The sequence below is a fragment of the Centropristis striata genome, chromosome 10 (genome assembly GCF_030273125.1).
Source record: "Centropristis striata isolate RG_2023a ecotype Rhode Island chromosome 10, C.striata_1.0, whole genome shotgun sequence".
NCBI lineage: Eukaryota > Metazoa > Chordata > Actinopteri > Perciformes > Serranidae > Centropristis > Centropristis striata.
In genome coordinates this window covers 12,887,765-12,903,460 of record NC_081526.1, presented here as the reverse complement: position 1 = coordinate 12,903,460, position 15,696 = coordinate 12,887,765, and the positions used below count along the sequence as shown (strand labels likewise).

Sequence of the window (15,696 nt, the reverse complement as noted above, 5' to 3'; positions counted from 1 at the left end):
AAGCAGTCACAGCAAAGCTTTCTGTGATTACGAGTATGATGACAACATGCACCAAGACAACTGACAGTCATTTGTATAATAATATGTTGACAGGCTAGACCAGGGGTAGGCGCACTGTGGCTCCTTAGCCACATGTGGCTCTTCAGGCCATCTGCAGTGGCTCCCGGTGGCTCTGACAAAAAAATCATTACGTTTTTACTTTATATTTTAATTTTAATTTATCATTGATGTCGGCCTCAATTTGTATCTAATTGTAAAAAATGTGACGTTATAAAAGGCTTTAAAAGGTCTTCGGCCTGACGTCTTAACATTTTAATTTTAAAAATAAGTCGTGAGTTTCCCTAGCGAGGCTAGTTTTCAACTCCAAATCTTCGAGATATATCTTTGGTATTCAGCTTCTCATTTGCACTTGCGTCATTGCTGCAATCATATTAAAGTTATCAAACACAAAAACATATTAATACTAATATTTGTAGGGATACAAATATTCTTTGTAGACAATACAATATTCTTAGTAGGCTGTTTTATCTTTATTGTAAGGCTCAAAATAAGGTTTGCGGCTTAGTCCCGACATTATTTCTCGTTTTTTGGCCAACAATGGCTCTGTTGTTAGTAAAGGTTGCCGAGCCCTGGGCTAGGCCATCGCTATGCATCCTGCAAACAACTGTGCGAAAAAAAAGAAAATGGTATGAAAATAAGATGTCTCTTTTCGCCCTTCCACTCACGTTTAGATCAAGATCTTACGTCATGAGGTGGTTCTCATTGAATCACTACCACTTTTGTCTACAGGGGGCGCCAAAACCAACATAAAGTTTCTTATAGTTCCTTTAAATATTATGCTTTTCACCAATACAGGTAGTAGTTAGTGGTAGTTAATTCTTTATAGTGAAGAGGTAGTGACGTCTGTGTGACAGTGTGTGTGTGTGTGTGTGTGTGTGTTTAAACTAGATCTCTCTCTTCCCTCTCTGATGCGGAGTCAGCCCGGTGCTGTGTATCACTGACAGGAAGACTGCATTATTTATCAACCACAAGGTCCATTTCATCTGTTCATGCCCTGCTTATTATACAGCAAACATGCCTCCTTAATAGTATGCATGTGCATGTAAAATGCATAGCTTCTCTAATGTAAAGCCACATGTTTAAAGCATGGATTATAGTACGCAGGTCTGGAAATTTTACATTAAAAGAGCAGCACATATTGTAAACCTTTGTGAATAGAGGCAATTTAAATGTATGCTTACCAAAGTGGAGTAGATGGGCAGCTCTTTGTTTGGATTCACCAGCAGAAGGATGTGTCCAATGTAAGTCTGCAGAACAGAAGAAAAAACACACCTGACTGAACCTTTACTCTTGAATAGAATTATGTTAAACTTTTATCTTTTGGGTGTGAGGCTGACCATTGTGACATACAAATAATGAGGTTTAATAACTTACAGACTGCCTGAACTAGAAAAGTGCTGTCCCACTCTTTCCTTTACATCAGTATTCAAGGAGGTGACAATCTATATTACTTTAAGAATATGGTAATGTCATGGCAGAGAAAGGTCAGGAAGGGACCTCTGACGATAACCTCAGTAATGACCTTTCTCCATTTAAAAAAATAACCATTCTGCCCTCCCACACATCGTCGACACAAACCCTGAGGCCATTTAGATAAAAATAACCAACGGTCAATTCCTGACCCTTTCCACTAAACTGCTAACCCTCCGTTTCTCACAAAGAGTCCCGGAGGCTGTCTGAAAGCTAACGCTCTGCCTCCTGGGAGAGCACAGACATTGCTAACATTCTGTAACATGCTGCCGTTCCTGAGGCCCTGGCTCAAGGTTAATGACTTGAACAAATTCCCACTGCTTGAAGGCACAGAGCAACATTCACACTACAAGTTTTGCTCCTTTTCTTCCTACTGATTAAAAATGCTCTGAGAACAGCGCACCACTTCCACACTATCTGATGAAGGCTGGATTATTGACAAGCCCGTCACAAGGTTAAAGTAGACAAGTGCAGTCAGTAGAGTGCAGATCTCCCCCAGGTGTGTCTCCCTCTCTCCTCCTACACAACCAAGAGTTGAATCCATAGAAAAAGAAAAGGATAATAATATAATATTCTATTTCTATAGTTGAAACCCACTCAGTCATTCCTCGCAGCACCCTTACAGTCAAGCCGGTGGCGAAGATAACAAAAACAGATTTATTAATCTTGTATTGCGCCTAACATTAGTGGATCATAACATAGCGGGTCTAGAATTCATCTACAGAAGCTCTGAGACAAAAACTTTTTCAGTTTTTGACACATTTGGCCTCCAACAGACTATGTAAGGTTTCTATTTAGCCTTGCCAGTTTAAAAAAATGTCCTTGCTGTATGACTTTTTCAATAAAATATTTTTTTCCAAAAGAAAAACAGCAATCTGCACAAAAAGTATTAGCCTAATGGGTGCACTCGAATGAAAGATTAGCTCTTGGCCGTCAGATACAAACAGACACACGTGCACGACCGAATGCATGATCGCCTCCGTGCTTACACCTAGCAGGGATTATGACAGTATCTTCTGTCATATCTGTCCACCGTCCCTTGCTGCTCTCCTCGGGGGTTAAGCTGTGCACTGGTACCTCTATGCTGGCAGAAGGCAGCAGACCACTCATCAAAGCCCCTTCTCTGACCACCCTGCTGGGAACATATGGACCATTCACCGCCTTGTCCTCCCCCTATTTCTGTCCTTTATCACATATCTGCTTTGTTCACCTCTTTCTTGAAATGCCCTCTATTATGTACATAAGGTCGTACCTAAAGTATGACAAGGTGAAGAAAGTGCCGAAATAGACAGATTTTTGGTTTCTAAACACTTAGAAAAGATAGATTCTATGTTAAAAACTATATTTACATGTGAAGCCATTAGTTGCTTACTTGGCTTAGGAATACCTTTGCTACAAACATAATGGATCATAATGCATGACTGCACTGTGCACACTTCAATGGCAGAGGAGTTAGAGTATACACAATCGGATCAGACGTGCTCCTGCGTCCTTGTGAAAGCTGCACTCTGTCCTTTCTTTTCACCTTTTCTTCTTCCAAATTGGACTGCACCTCAAATCCAGCCCTCATTATTCTAAATTCTAATAATTTCTCTTTTCTTCATCCACCACTCTGCTGCTTTTTATTGTCATCCCCTTATCTGCCGTCCCCTGCTGTGGCTAACCCTACTGTCTGTTGCCCATCTGGGTTCCTATAATAACAGACTATTACTGCCTCTTCACAGAGAAGAGAGTGCACCGGATAGCTCCACATTGATCTGGTTCCAGTCTTTATAGAGCTCGGTCCCCGTGGAGAAGTATGGGCCAGACTACAGTTTTAAAGCAAAGGAGAAGATGACAGGACTATAAAATGGACCAATTGCTGGAGATAAAGGCCTTTTACTCCTGAATATGGTTATAGATTTATCTTACCAATCAATCTAAATGGTATTGATTTTGCAATTGTCGAGAGTGTAAGTACGAGTGTGTGTGTGAGAGTGTGTATTAAAATTAGGCAGAGAGGGACAGGGATTCATCTCATGAACACAAAAGGGTGCACAGACTACTGAGACTAATAAAGATTTAAATACGTTCAGAAAAATAACTATTGCTGTGAATGTAGTCAGGTGTCAGGGGTCACAAATATTAATATTATCTGCACAACAGCTTTCAGGAGAGGAGGTACAGTATTTGCCATGCACTGTATGCAGTGTTTATCCTTCAGAAGCAGAGTACACTACATGTGCATATGCTGGAGGGAAACCCAGTGCAGTGCTCATGGGTAAAGAAGAACGTGTGATGTGATCCAAACATCACGCTCTGAAATTCCCAGAACGTAAACAACACAACACTCGGCTGCAAATAAACAGCTGCAGAGGCCCGAGAGAGAGAGTGTGTGTTTGTATTTCTCTCTGTTCTGTGTGTGCTTTGTGTTTTAATGCATGTTTAATGTTGAGCGGGACTTTTTTTTTTCTGGAGTCTTACGTAGATTTGGTCGTTGCCAAATCGCTTCTGCATCTCGTAGAGCAGGCTGCTGTCGGTCAGCTCGCTGAGGGAGGCCAGGTCGTCGTTGGGGGCCGGAGGCATCAGCTTGACCTGAGGACAGGAGAGAGTTAAAACCAACATGCAGACACTAAGATCTGCAGCTTGAGGCAGAATATTTTATGCAAGGAATATTCAGTGTTCTCCAGTTATTTTCCACCAAGGCCCACATTGCTGCAATCAAAGTCGTCACCAACTGATTTCTTCAATCAGCTGATTTTCCATGTAAGAGAATCTAAAATGCTCTTTGGTCTCAAATGCACATTACTGGAGAGACACAGCACATTCCTTTACTAATACATACTTGATTGCCTTACGATCATAACTGAATTGAAACTGAGATTTTGCAACAGTTTTCACATTTTTTTCCCTTTATACTCATTTTTTTGTAGTTTTTGTTTTAGTGAAAATGATTAAATAAGGTCACCAGGGGTAGTACAATACATTTTATTTAGTCCTTAAAGGTGTTTAAAATGACTTTTGTCTTGTGATATTTTTCTCAGAAATACACATGCAAACCCAGTATAAACCCACCAAGCAAATAAATCAGAGAAATTAAATTCAGAAATAATTATGAATGTGATACTACTGGTAAACCACATACATAAGGGTAAGAAAGGAAGTATTTCTCACTATGTAATATCCATATCCATGTGTACAAGTAACCATTCAGACAATTACTTGAATGTTTCTATACAAAATCTTAGAGGATAGGTCAGTTTCTTGGAGAAGGTTCTTATCATGAGTGTTAAATTCAGTTGGTATATTGACTAAATACAGTACATAGTGCCAAAACTCTGAAAAAATCTCAAAACCCCGTATTGAATGTATTTCTCTTACTATCTTTAGCCAATATAGCCAATCAGTTTTGATGTTGTTTTTCAGTTGTTCCATTGTTTCCAGCAGTGCTCAGATTCTGGTCTACCATTCTATAAATGTTTTCTGTTTGTAATAATAATTTAAAAAGTTTTCATGTGATACATTTTGTCAGATTTGCTGCCTCTTTGTCCGTTCAGATATTTCTATGAAACACCAAAGTAATGTAGTGTGTGATGTTCAGGATAAAAAGTGAGACCGATTAAGCAAACGGAAGATTTTTCTTCTTGTGGATATTTGGGATTATCTATGTCCTCACTGCCTCAGTGAGTTTTTCTAGTGTGAGAGCTCTAAGATGACACAGTACCTGCTCCAGTTTGCTGGCTCCAGAGCTAAAGGGGCCATCTAGGCCATTATCCTGTGAGGGCTGTCGGCTCAGTGCTCCACCTGCGTCCCTGAACATGGCACACTTCTCCAGCAGACTGTCCCGCTTAGAGATAGAGAGCCCCAGGGGGTTCCTGTGTGAGAGGTGGACAGGAGTGGAAAAGACACAGAGGATGATGAGAGAAAGAGGGAAAAAAGATTTATAATCTGTGGAGTAACCATAATACAACAGTGCCCATGAAACTGTAAACCCACAAGTTCTTGACGGGAGTGTTGAGGTCGTGTGAGCCGCCATCATAGCGTTGGTCGGTGGAGGGCAGAGGAGCGGAGGGGTCCTTTAGCCTCTGCAGCCAGCTCTCCTCAGCATTCAGCAGCATATCAGCGATGGGCTCTGATGCAGAAATGTCTGGAGACATGACACACAAGACAGACTAATGAGTACAACCATTTGTTGTGAGATTTTAACTTCAAGGCGGAAGGTTTAATTGGATATAGACAAAAACTTCAAACTGGCAAATTTGACAGCTCCAAAATGGATTTCTCATCACTCTGTCGCTGCTGAAAGACATAATATTTGTTGTATTGTTAGTTAAAGACAATAGTGCTGGCACACCTTTCTGTTTTCTTGTCTTTCGCAATGCCAGTCCTCCTTCACAATCTGTACAGATGAGGCTGCATCGGTGCAGAATGTGAACCCCCTCTCTGGATCAATCCAACTGTGCTTAAGAGGAAGGGGGAGATAAGATCCCCTCCTGTCTGTAATGAGGTCTAACAGGGCACGAGGGAGGGGAATGGCTTCATCCCGTCTTTTTATTTCCGTGTGACTGACAACCCCCTCGACTCCTATCTCTTGCTTCGGCTTTCTTTTCGTCGTGTGGCTGCTGAGGGAGGGGTGCAGAGCTCCAAGTGAGAAAGAGGGGGATTGTCTCAGTCTCTAAGGGCTTGTCTCACATCTCTGGCCTACATGCTAGAAAGGGCTATTGATTTAAGACCAGAATGAGGCAGTCAGAGGTGTGATGAAGCCATGGGAGTAAATGGTTAGAGGCAGCTGTGATATTCTATCCCACAACGGAGAGGGGAAGCCCAGAGCTGCTCTTTGTGGCACATTTCATCACGATCACACATGAAACGCTGCTTACATTTACAGTGATACACTACATTCAGGCTGGCTCAGTGAATGGTTGGAGATGTGGGGATTTTCACCCGTGCTGTGTGTGTGTGTGTGTGTGTGGGAGGAAATTGGCAAGATTTATCAGGATCATCAGCTACTAATGACTTTAACTCCAACACTAATAGCTTTGAAATGAATAAAAATATGAAAATTAACACTATTATACCCACAGACTGAGCATTCACAGAGGAAAATAAGAGAGGTGGGAGACTTAAGGTACTTGTTGAGTTTTAGTGAAAACTAATTTCTTACACAGTGGAATAAAGTGGCAAACAGCATCGGGCCAGCTTCTGTTTCATCCTGCTCTTAAAGGGATAGTTCGGATTTTCTGAAGAAAATGATGGTCTGTGCATTCCCAGTTTGGAGAACCAGACACCCACTCCAGACAGGAAACAGACTGCAGACGGGGCTGTCACAAAACTTATTTTAACCACCTAAACAAAGACCCACCCTAAAAATGTTACACATGTGTTTGTGTACACTATATTGACAATATGTCCAACGATTTTGGTTGCTCTCCACAGCCGTTTAATGTGGCACTACTTTTTCTCAAATGTAGAACTTCAATGTTCTTACACATAAGTGCACCTATATACTTCATGATCACCTGTTTTGATCAGAAACCAGTTGCTAGATTTTGTAAAAGCCAACAAAGAAATGTCGTTCAATATGGAGGCAAAAGGATATCTTTATGAACCGGAATATACAGGAGAACTTTTGCAGATAGGTACTGAATGGGCTGAAGAGAGAGAGGGGAAACTTCTGTGGAAACTAGACCCCAAGATGAAGCCCAAGCTACTTGGTGGTGCTGGTGTGTAAACTGTAAACCTATGCCTCCAGACCAGGAGAGCTGCTGCTGCTCCATTAGGGGGACTTGGCTACGTTTAATTCGGACCAAATTAGCCGATCTGCAGTGCTTATGCGTAGGAACTTTGAAGTTTTACAGTTGAGAAAAAGTAGTGCCAAATGAAACAGCCGCGGAGAGCAACAAAAATTAGTGGAAACATCATTAATATAGCATACACAGGTATAACATTTTTAGGGTGGTTAAAATAAGTATTTTTGTTTCCTGCCTGGAGCGCACGTCTGGTTCTCCAAACTGTGCAAACTATCCTCTACTGCAGGTAATACATTGACAGTGGGGAAGTACCTCATGCAATCTCACTTTAAAAAAAATCTGAATTATCCTTATAAGCCATAACATAAATTTTGTGGTAAGCGCAAAACATTGCTCCACAGCACCAATCCTGTATAAAAACATTACCTTTAATGCAAATTCAATTTAGGAGGGTAGGATTCAAAGAGGACCTACTGATATAATTATAATATCACTGTAAGAGTGGTTTCTTTTTTCAGATAGTAGCAGCAGTCTTCTCATTATTTAAATCATTAATCATCAGTTTAGTCTTTCCTGAACTGTAGTGCAAACCAGTCAAAACAGGATCCAGATACACACAACTTGACCCACATAGAAGGCAAATTATCTTTATTCAGATCTCCTCTTGTTGATCTTCTAAGCTCCCATTATTAAAAAAAACAATACATGCCTCTTGATAATGATACGATACCTTTAATGCCCATTAGCAAATTAATCACAAGCCCCTTTTGATTACCGCTAACACCCAATTTTAATCAGTGCATATGTGCATGCGTACAGGAATGAGTAAGTCATTAGTGTTTTCTTTCATTAATAAATTAATTCTCTTTTGCAGATACACTCAGATGTGCACAGATCGGATTACAACAGAGCCTCATTCACTGTGTATACAGTGTGTGTGTATGAGCCTGTGTTTTATATTATCACTGTGATTATTAATGCATTTGCAGCTGAATGACTCAAAAATCCATTTCTCCGCTTCTTTGCTTCATTAACTCTTACTTGCTAAAACAACGTTTGCCCATTCCAGTGGCAGTGTTTGTGTGAGTACGTGTGCATGTGTATATTTCTGCAAACGCCTAAATATGTCACCTGAGGGCTTGTCTTGGTTGCAGTTCAACAGAGTCGGGTTTGCTCTGTGCCTCAGTAGTTGGCTAACGATGCTTGTCTGTAAGAGATGGGAGAAACACACACATGCATTTTCATTAGATTCTTGAAAAATTCAAACATTTCTAGGGCACTGTAAACTGCATATACCGGTAGTTTTAAACCATCAGAACAAAAAGCATGTCAGCATGACAGATTTCTAATGTTCTTTTTTGAGATCTTCCTGTTTAAGGTCAGAGGAGATATGCAGGTTATTCCCACATGTATTGCTATAGTGCAGCTGTAGACAGGATATACTGTGACACAGACCTAGAATTTAAACACCGAGCAGATAATACAAACAGTGCATGTCATATATGACAGGCCTATACAAGTGTTGACCCCGACTGAGGAGCTCCTTTAATAATGAGCGCATCTCCCGTCACATGTCACAGTGGAAGAACCCCGTAGTCGTCTCCCCTCATTTCTACACACAGTGACGGCTGTCACCCCTGTCCTCTTTTGTTCTGCCTCGGCTCTTCTTTGACTCTAAGCTCACACAGTCTCTCAGTCAGACTCCTCTCCCTCTCATTACTCCTTTATCTTCTGCATTTTTATTTATTTTTTGCATTCTCTCTGTCACGACCCCTCTGTGACTCTGGCTGCATCAAAGCCAACAATACACTATAAAATGCACTTTCTAATCTGTGAATACGGATTTTTGATTAGCGTACACAACATGTTGAAGTGTCTGAAGCGCGACTCAATTTATTCATAATAGACAAGAATGTTCCTCACCATTTGTTGTGTAGGAAAGATGGCATGGGGCAGAAACTGTCTCAGCAGCTCAATAAATAGAAAGGCATTCTCTCAAAATGAAAATGAGATAAATGTGACTGTGATTACACACGAGAACCATCTCAACCACAGAAAAAACACTGAAGGAAATAATAAACCTAACACTCCCCCTCTGACTGTTCACGTTTCACTACATTTGGCTGCAATGCAACAATGAATTATCGAGTAACTGTTGATTGCAAAATGTTATGGCTATAATGACACCAATGGCGTTTAGATGGTTCCCAATAAGCCTCTCTTTCACTAAACAATTATGTCTGCCACTGGAAACGATCTTGGATTTTGGATCTCACAGTGAACCAAAAATCAAAACAGAATGCATCAGATTCAGAATTCAAAGTTTATCTTTAGCAGTAAGAACATAAAATATATTGTCTTTGCACAGTTTGTCAATTAATTATATATAAAGAAAGATTAGCAAATAATTGCATTTGTTTTATTTATGTTTTAAATAACATTCCATCTCTTTGGAATCAGTGTAATGAAATAAAAACACAGAAGCTTCCTATTTTGAACCAGGGGGGCAAACTCTAGGCACCTACCTTTCACAATAAAAGCCCTAGGCATATACACTGTATCATTGCTTACCAGGGAGCTTTTGCTGAGAGATAACTTATAAAAAAATATCTTTTGTTTACAGTAGCTTTACCAAGGTAGTGGAAATTTTGGATGGTGGAATAATCAGAGTAAGTGTGGAAACGACCGCTGACGGAGGAGGAAAAGAAGGCGAGAGTGAGAGTGATAAAAAACGACATAAAACGAGAATGAATCTCAGATGGGCATTCACTCGATGTTAAAGCTGTTTGTTTTTGCTCCTGTGGCTCCAACAATTATACCACTTGGGAACACAAAGGGGAGGAAAAGTTCAAAAGTTGCCTTTTCCACATTAAACAGCAAGTAACCGTATTATTATGTAGTGGAGTTAACTCAGCTGGTAAAATAACTACAAACTATCATCACTGATCCTCAGCTGCTTTACAAAGGCTTCAAATCAAACTAAGTTATATAAACAGTAAAGAGGCACTGATGTTACACACAAAGGTGATTTTATTCTTCCTAGGCAGTATAACTCAGCCTGTTGGAAAAAAAAAAAACGTATGTCTTTTGTGGCGGTGGTGAAGCACTCCAAATTCGCAGAACTTCTCTGTACTCCAGCAGAGTAACAAGACATCGCCTGCAGTACTGTGACTCAGCACATTCAGCAGACGGGCTCTGACCCACATCAGCAGCTGCTGGGCTATGAGTCTACAGCATCTCTACTGCCCACAAACCCTGTCAGCTGCACTCACACCCTATAAATACTGACTGCACGTCAGTGGCACCACAAGAGCTGAACTCTTGAATGGTTCAGGAGGATCAGGAGAAGGTCATTACATTTGGGATCAGCGGGGACGGAGCAACCTTTATAACTGATGTAGATTCACACAGACTGAGCAGTTTTTGGCGAGAGCCTAATTGTCCTTTTAGTAACATTTGCCAGACCTGAAAATTAAGATGATTATGATGAGCACTTTAGAAAATGAAACTGAATCAAGTGGTTGCTATATTGCCACAGCATTAACATGCACATTTATTATATAACAGAATAAATTAATCCGATCCCAGTAGAGCTGTATTTTAACATCATGTCATTTTGAAAATCCACACACAAAACTATTTAAAATTCTGCCCTCAAGAGGAAACATCTTTAAAAGCATTGCCTCAAACCAAGCACGCCAAGAGCTCAGGTCTAACTTATCACAAGACCGAGAGAGGGAAGCTTAATTAGCTGAAGTAATAGGGTCGTGTATCTTCTTAAAGGGTCAGTGTAGTGCGTCTGCCGCGCTGCAGAATGGGGTCTTTGGGTTTAACGTACCAGCGAGTGTTACAGTTGCAAGCAAAAGTGTTTCCAGGCAACAGTTTGCTTCTGCCTCTTAACAGCGAACCATCTTCTTAGTGGGACCAGAGATTTATTTGTCTGTATACACACACACAACTTGAACCCATAATATCCTGCATCACCAACATGTCACTGTCTATAAGGAGATGGTGACAGGAGGTGAGTGTTTGAAAGGCTCGGGGAGTAGTTGGTATGCAGAAGGCAGAGTGCTGGCACCAGTGAAGAGCCGATGGCTGAGGTGATTTAGTGCTGCGAGGGAAACCTAATCGATTCTCCAATCCTCCAGACTGCCACTCTTAAGTCAGATGCACTTAAATATTACACACAAACACACACACACACACACACACACACACACACACAGTAGTTGTGTATGCAGAAAGTCTTAAAAACAAAGACACACACACACACACACACGTTATTATTCCATTTAGAAGATTGCTATTGAAATTTGTATGGTAATAACTGCTGATCATTTGTTCTACTAACAACTGGATGATGAATCATGTTAGAGGAAAGAAAAAAAAGGCCAAGGGGAGCAGCTCTGTGTGAATGAAACAGAAAATGGCTGTGAGGTAACAGAGAGGAAGAAGGAACCTTTAAAACATACTCTAGTGTGGGGAAAGAAAATATTGCTTAAGGGTAGATGTAGCAAAGAAGTATGGAGTGACTCTAAATACCAAATGAATAAATTCTCTTTGTCAGCAGCCAAAGCACACAGCCCAGAAATGTAATTAAATATCCAGTTGGGTCAGCAAGATGTGAACATGATCACTTCCCTTCCTTCATAGTTGGACCCATCCCAAACCGCCAGATCTCATCGCTCCAACAGCTCACCTCCGCCCCATCTGGAAATCAATCTCTTTTTCCTCTAAGAGAGACCATTAAACTGCTAATCTAAAATGCTGTAACAAATGCATGTGCAGCGCTGCTCCGTGCCCGCAGTTTGACGGTTTCTGATCAATAGGCCCAAAAAGAGCAGTTCATCAGAGTGTGTGCAGGGTAACTGGAGGCAACTTCCTCACAGGAACAATGCATCCATCAATAATTTCCTCTGCATTTCATTAATGACTATAATCACATTGGATCGATGCGGCTGAATGAGTTGAATTAGGGGCCTGCTTCATTAATGTCGACAACACTCTGACATTCTGTTGAACTGTTGGGAGTTACCTGTCCGTATTTAGCAGCCAGGTGGAGAGGGGTCCAGAAGTTGTTGTCAGCAGGATGAGGGTCCGCCCCGCTCTCCAACAGCACAGACACCACCTCCCTGTAACCACTGGCACAAGCTATGTGGAGCTTTAGAGAGAGAGAGAAGAGAAGTTATGATTAGAGCTGCAAAGAGGCCACCAATCAGAGCACGGCTGTGACCTCGCTGAATTTGTTAAATGGTGTGATGAGAGCTTCCTCGACCTAAATGTGCTAAAAACCAAGGAAATCATCATTGATTTCAGGAAATCCGTTGTCGACCCCAAAACCAGCACCATAGTAAAGAGGTACAAATTGTACAATTGTAGTGGGCACCGTGTTTGACTCAGATCTGAAATTCAGTGAAAACTGTGACAGGATTGTTAAGCGAGCAAACCAGAGAATCCATTTGCTGAGGAAACTCAACTCTTTCGGTGTCAACAGAAATATTTTATGTACCTTTTATCAAAGATTTATTGAGAGTCTTTTAACTTATTCTTATGCTGATTTGTTTGTCTTTCTGTGAAAGACAAAAAGTGTCTGAATGGCATCATCAGAACATGCTCGAAAATCCAGTTTAAGGACCTCAGCTGCCTTTGGACAATGCGTGTGGTCCAGAAAGCATTTAGAATTTTAACCCAACCTGATCACATTCTTGGCAGTGAATTTGCAATCATGCCCTCAGGTCGGCGGTATCACGTGCCGATTCGGAAGACAAACATTTATGAAAATTATTTTATCCCCTCTGCCATAAGGCTGCTTAATGCACATAATGCAGTATAAAGAGAAAATCATTCAATCAATCAAATAATATAATAAAATAATCGGCATGTAACTATTTGATAATTGATGAATCATTCAAGTAATTTTGCATGTAAAAATGGCAGATGATGCTTTTTAAAGCCCCTTTAAATATGAAGTTTTCCTGCTTTTCTCTGCTTGATATCATATTAAACTGAATATCTTTGGGTTTTGGTGTCAGAACAAGACATTTAAAAACTATAATGACTATGTGATAAACTATGATGGACATTTTTCACCATTTTCTGACATTTTATAGACAAAACCGTTAATCATTAATCAAAAAAAATGATGTGCAGATTAATTCCTAATGAAAATATGTGTAAATTGCAGCCCTCGTTGGATTGGCAAAAATGAAAAGCAACAGTATCCAAAAAACAAAACAAACCACAACCAGGGGCAGAGAGAGACAAAAAGAGGTCAACACACACACAAGCACATGTGTGACCTTACTGACCAGAGTGACCCCGTCATCATTGGGCTGGTTGACGCCTCCCCCTGTGGTGACAAGCTGTCTAACGTCAGACAGCATCATGCTGGGCCTCTGCATCTTCATGGTGTGCATGGATGACACATCCACACCTAAAAACCACAAATGAGATCTACATGTTACAGAAAGTCTTTAGTTGGCATGCTGAATGGGAATATCGATGGCAGCAGCCACTTGCCAAATGCTGGTAAAATATGCAAATGCCTGGTAGTTTTGCTTCACTACTTTGCTATTGAATGGCTGATAAAACTCACTCGACATTTGGCTGGTGGACAAAAATAATAATTTTACTCTCTGGATGTTACTATGGGAGCCCTAAAGGCAAGTGAGGAATTTTCTTTTTAAGTTATCTCATTTTCTAAGTCTGATCTAAACTGTTTCCTCTCCAAGAAAAGGTTAAATAAAGGTTTGCCAGGATAAGAGGATAGGATAAGTTCCTGAGGGGAAAAAGTTTTACAAAGTCATTTTTTAAAATTACATTTTACATCAAGTTGTATTTAGAACACAGGGGAGTGGTGCACTTCACTCTCTTGCAGCCAAAATGAGTATCAGACCAGCAAACACCATCGGAAAATTATCCAAAACCTTTTTTTCCACCCGTTTCGCAGACTTCCGTACACATAAAGAATGAATCAGGCGAATCTGCTCTGTCCAAATGATATAGACTGTCACCTATTGAGCTCAGTAACTAACAAATGATACATTGTTCATCTAATCTGCACAAAAAGAAGCAATTTTCTCTCAGCAAGAAAGCAAAAATATAGATCAAAATTTCTCACACCCAAAATTCAACTGTTACAACAAACTAGTTAGTTCACAGACTGGGGTGAGTTAACCTCATGATAACCTCGATTTCTGACGTGTTTTTGATATAAAGTGTTGCAAGTTTTTGCAGAACTAAATTTCTCAACAGGATTTGGTTTGAGCAGCTTGAGAGTTTAGAGAGGATGCTGGCTGTGTCAACCACAAACTGATGCAACAATGATGTTAAAAACAAAATAAAATCAGAAGGTCATCCAAGGCTCATACAGATCTCCAGTCCCTGACCTGAACGGTTCAAGGCCACTGTAGCTCGTCTCCTGAGCTGACACAGACAAACAGTGGTCTACAAGGGCATGCATCCCAAACCATTAAGATCAATGCACTGCTCCATAATCACACACACACAGTGGAGCTGACTTGGCTGCTGTAATAGCATGGATTGATTATCAATCAATCTATATTTCACTCGGATAAGCTCCAGGGCACCAACTAATAGGACTTTTCCGAGTAAACTGGTTGGATTAGCTGATCAATAAGTTTGTCTTTGCAAATAAATGAGAGCCAAAGGTAGCTTTCTAAAACATGTTCATGGGAACATTACAATAGCAGAAGAGAATTATTTTTCTCCACTGAGCCAATGGATGAATCCAGTTTTATATGACACACAAGCGACTCAGTTCGGACAAAAATAAGAAAACCAGAATTTCTACTTCTCCCGACATAAAGGCACATGGACGGTCTGTCTTTTTTCCCCACAAATGCACAAACTTGGTGGGGATAGAGAGTGTACAGCAAAGTTGCTATAGCAACAGAGGCAGAGAGAGCCTGTGTGAGTAAGAGTGTGTTTCATGGCGGCAAAGCCCAGCGTGATAGGGGGGGTGTCAGGGGAGCTGAAGGTAGGCAGCAGGGAGAGATCACCATGGGGGCTGGCAGACAGAAGCAGAGAAAAAGTCTCAAAAAATTCAGTGGCTGACGAGTCGTAGAGTCAGCCTGTGTGTGTGTGTGTGTGTGTGTGTGTGTGTGTGTGTGTGTGTAGGGTGGTCTGAGCTTTGATGAGTTTGCCTGCAGTCACAAGCTTACATTTGTCATGTGAACTCATGGCCAATGGCAGATAGATGAGGGAAAACCCTCCATCACTGTCTTTATGTTTATCCGTCTGGCTTTGTCAGCACGACTCCTCTTTCTCTGTGTCTCTCAGTATATTTCTGGCTCCTTTCCCTGCCTCTCCCTCTGTCACTCTGCGTCTGTGCCTCCACCACACTTGTCTCAGTGTGCCTCCAACTCTCCTGAGCCTTTATATCTCTCATATTCGCAGCTCCTGTGTTGACCTTCTC

General features: G+C 41.0%; 1 protein-coding gene across 2 annotated transcripts in view; it reads right to left on the bottom strand.

Annotated features, from left to right (window-relative positions):
* Positions 1 to 15,696, bottom strand: part of myo16 (myosin XVI) — a 100,156-nt gene that overhangs the window by 54,185 nt on the left and 30,275 nt on the right. For both annotated transcript variants that reach the window (XR_009395007.1, XM_059342580.1), the window contains exons 6-12: positions 13,568 to 13,692; positions 12,295 to 12,420; positions 8,391 to 8,466; positions 5,506 to 5,656; positions 5,234 to 5,384; positions 3,994 to 4,104; positions 1,242 to 1,307 (exon numbers count right to left, since the gene is read on the bottom strand). Coding sequence is in view for 1 of the 2 variants with exons in the window: in XM_059342580.1 (XP_059198563.1) it covers positions 1,242 to 1,307; positions 3,994 to 4,104; positions 5,234 to 5,384; positions 5,506 to 5,656; positions 8,391 to 8,466; positions 12,295 to 12,420; positions 13,568 to 13,692 (806 nt within the window). In the remaining variant the exon portion in view is untranslated. The remainder of the gene's footprint in view (positions 1 to 1,241; positions 1,308 to 3,993; positions 4,105 to 5,233; positions 5,385 to 5,505; positions 5,657 to 8,390; positions 8,467 to 12,294; positions 12,421 to 13,567; positions 13,693 to 15,696) is intronic.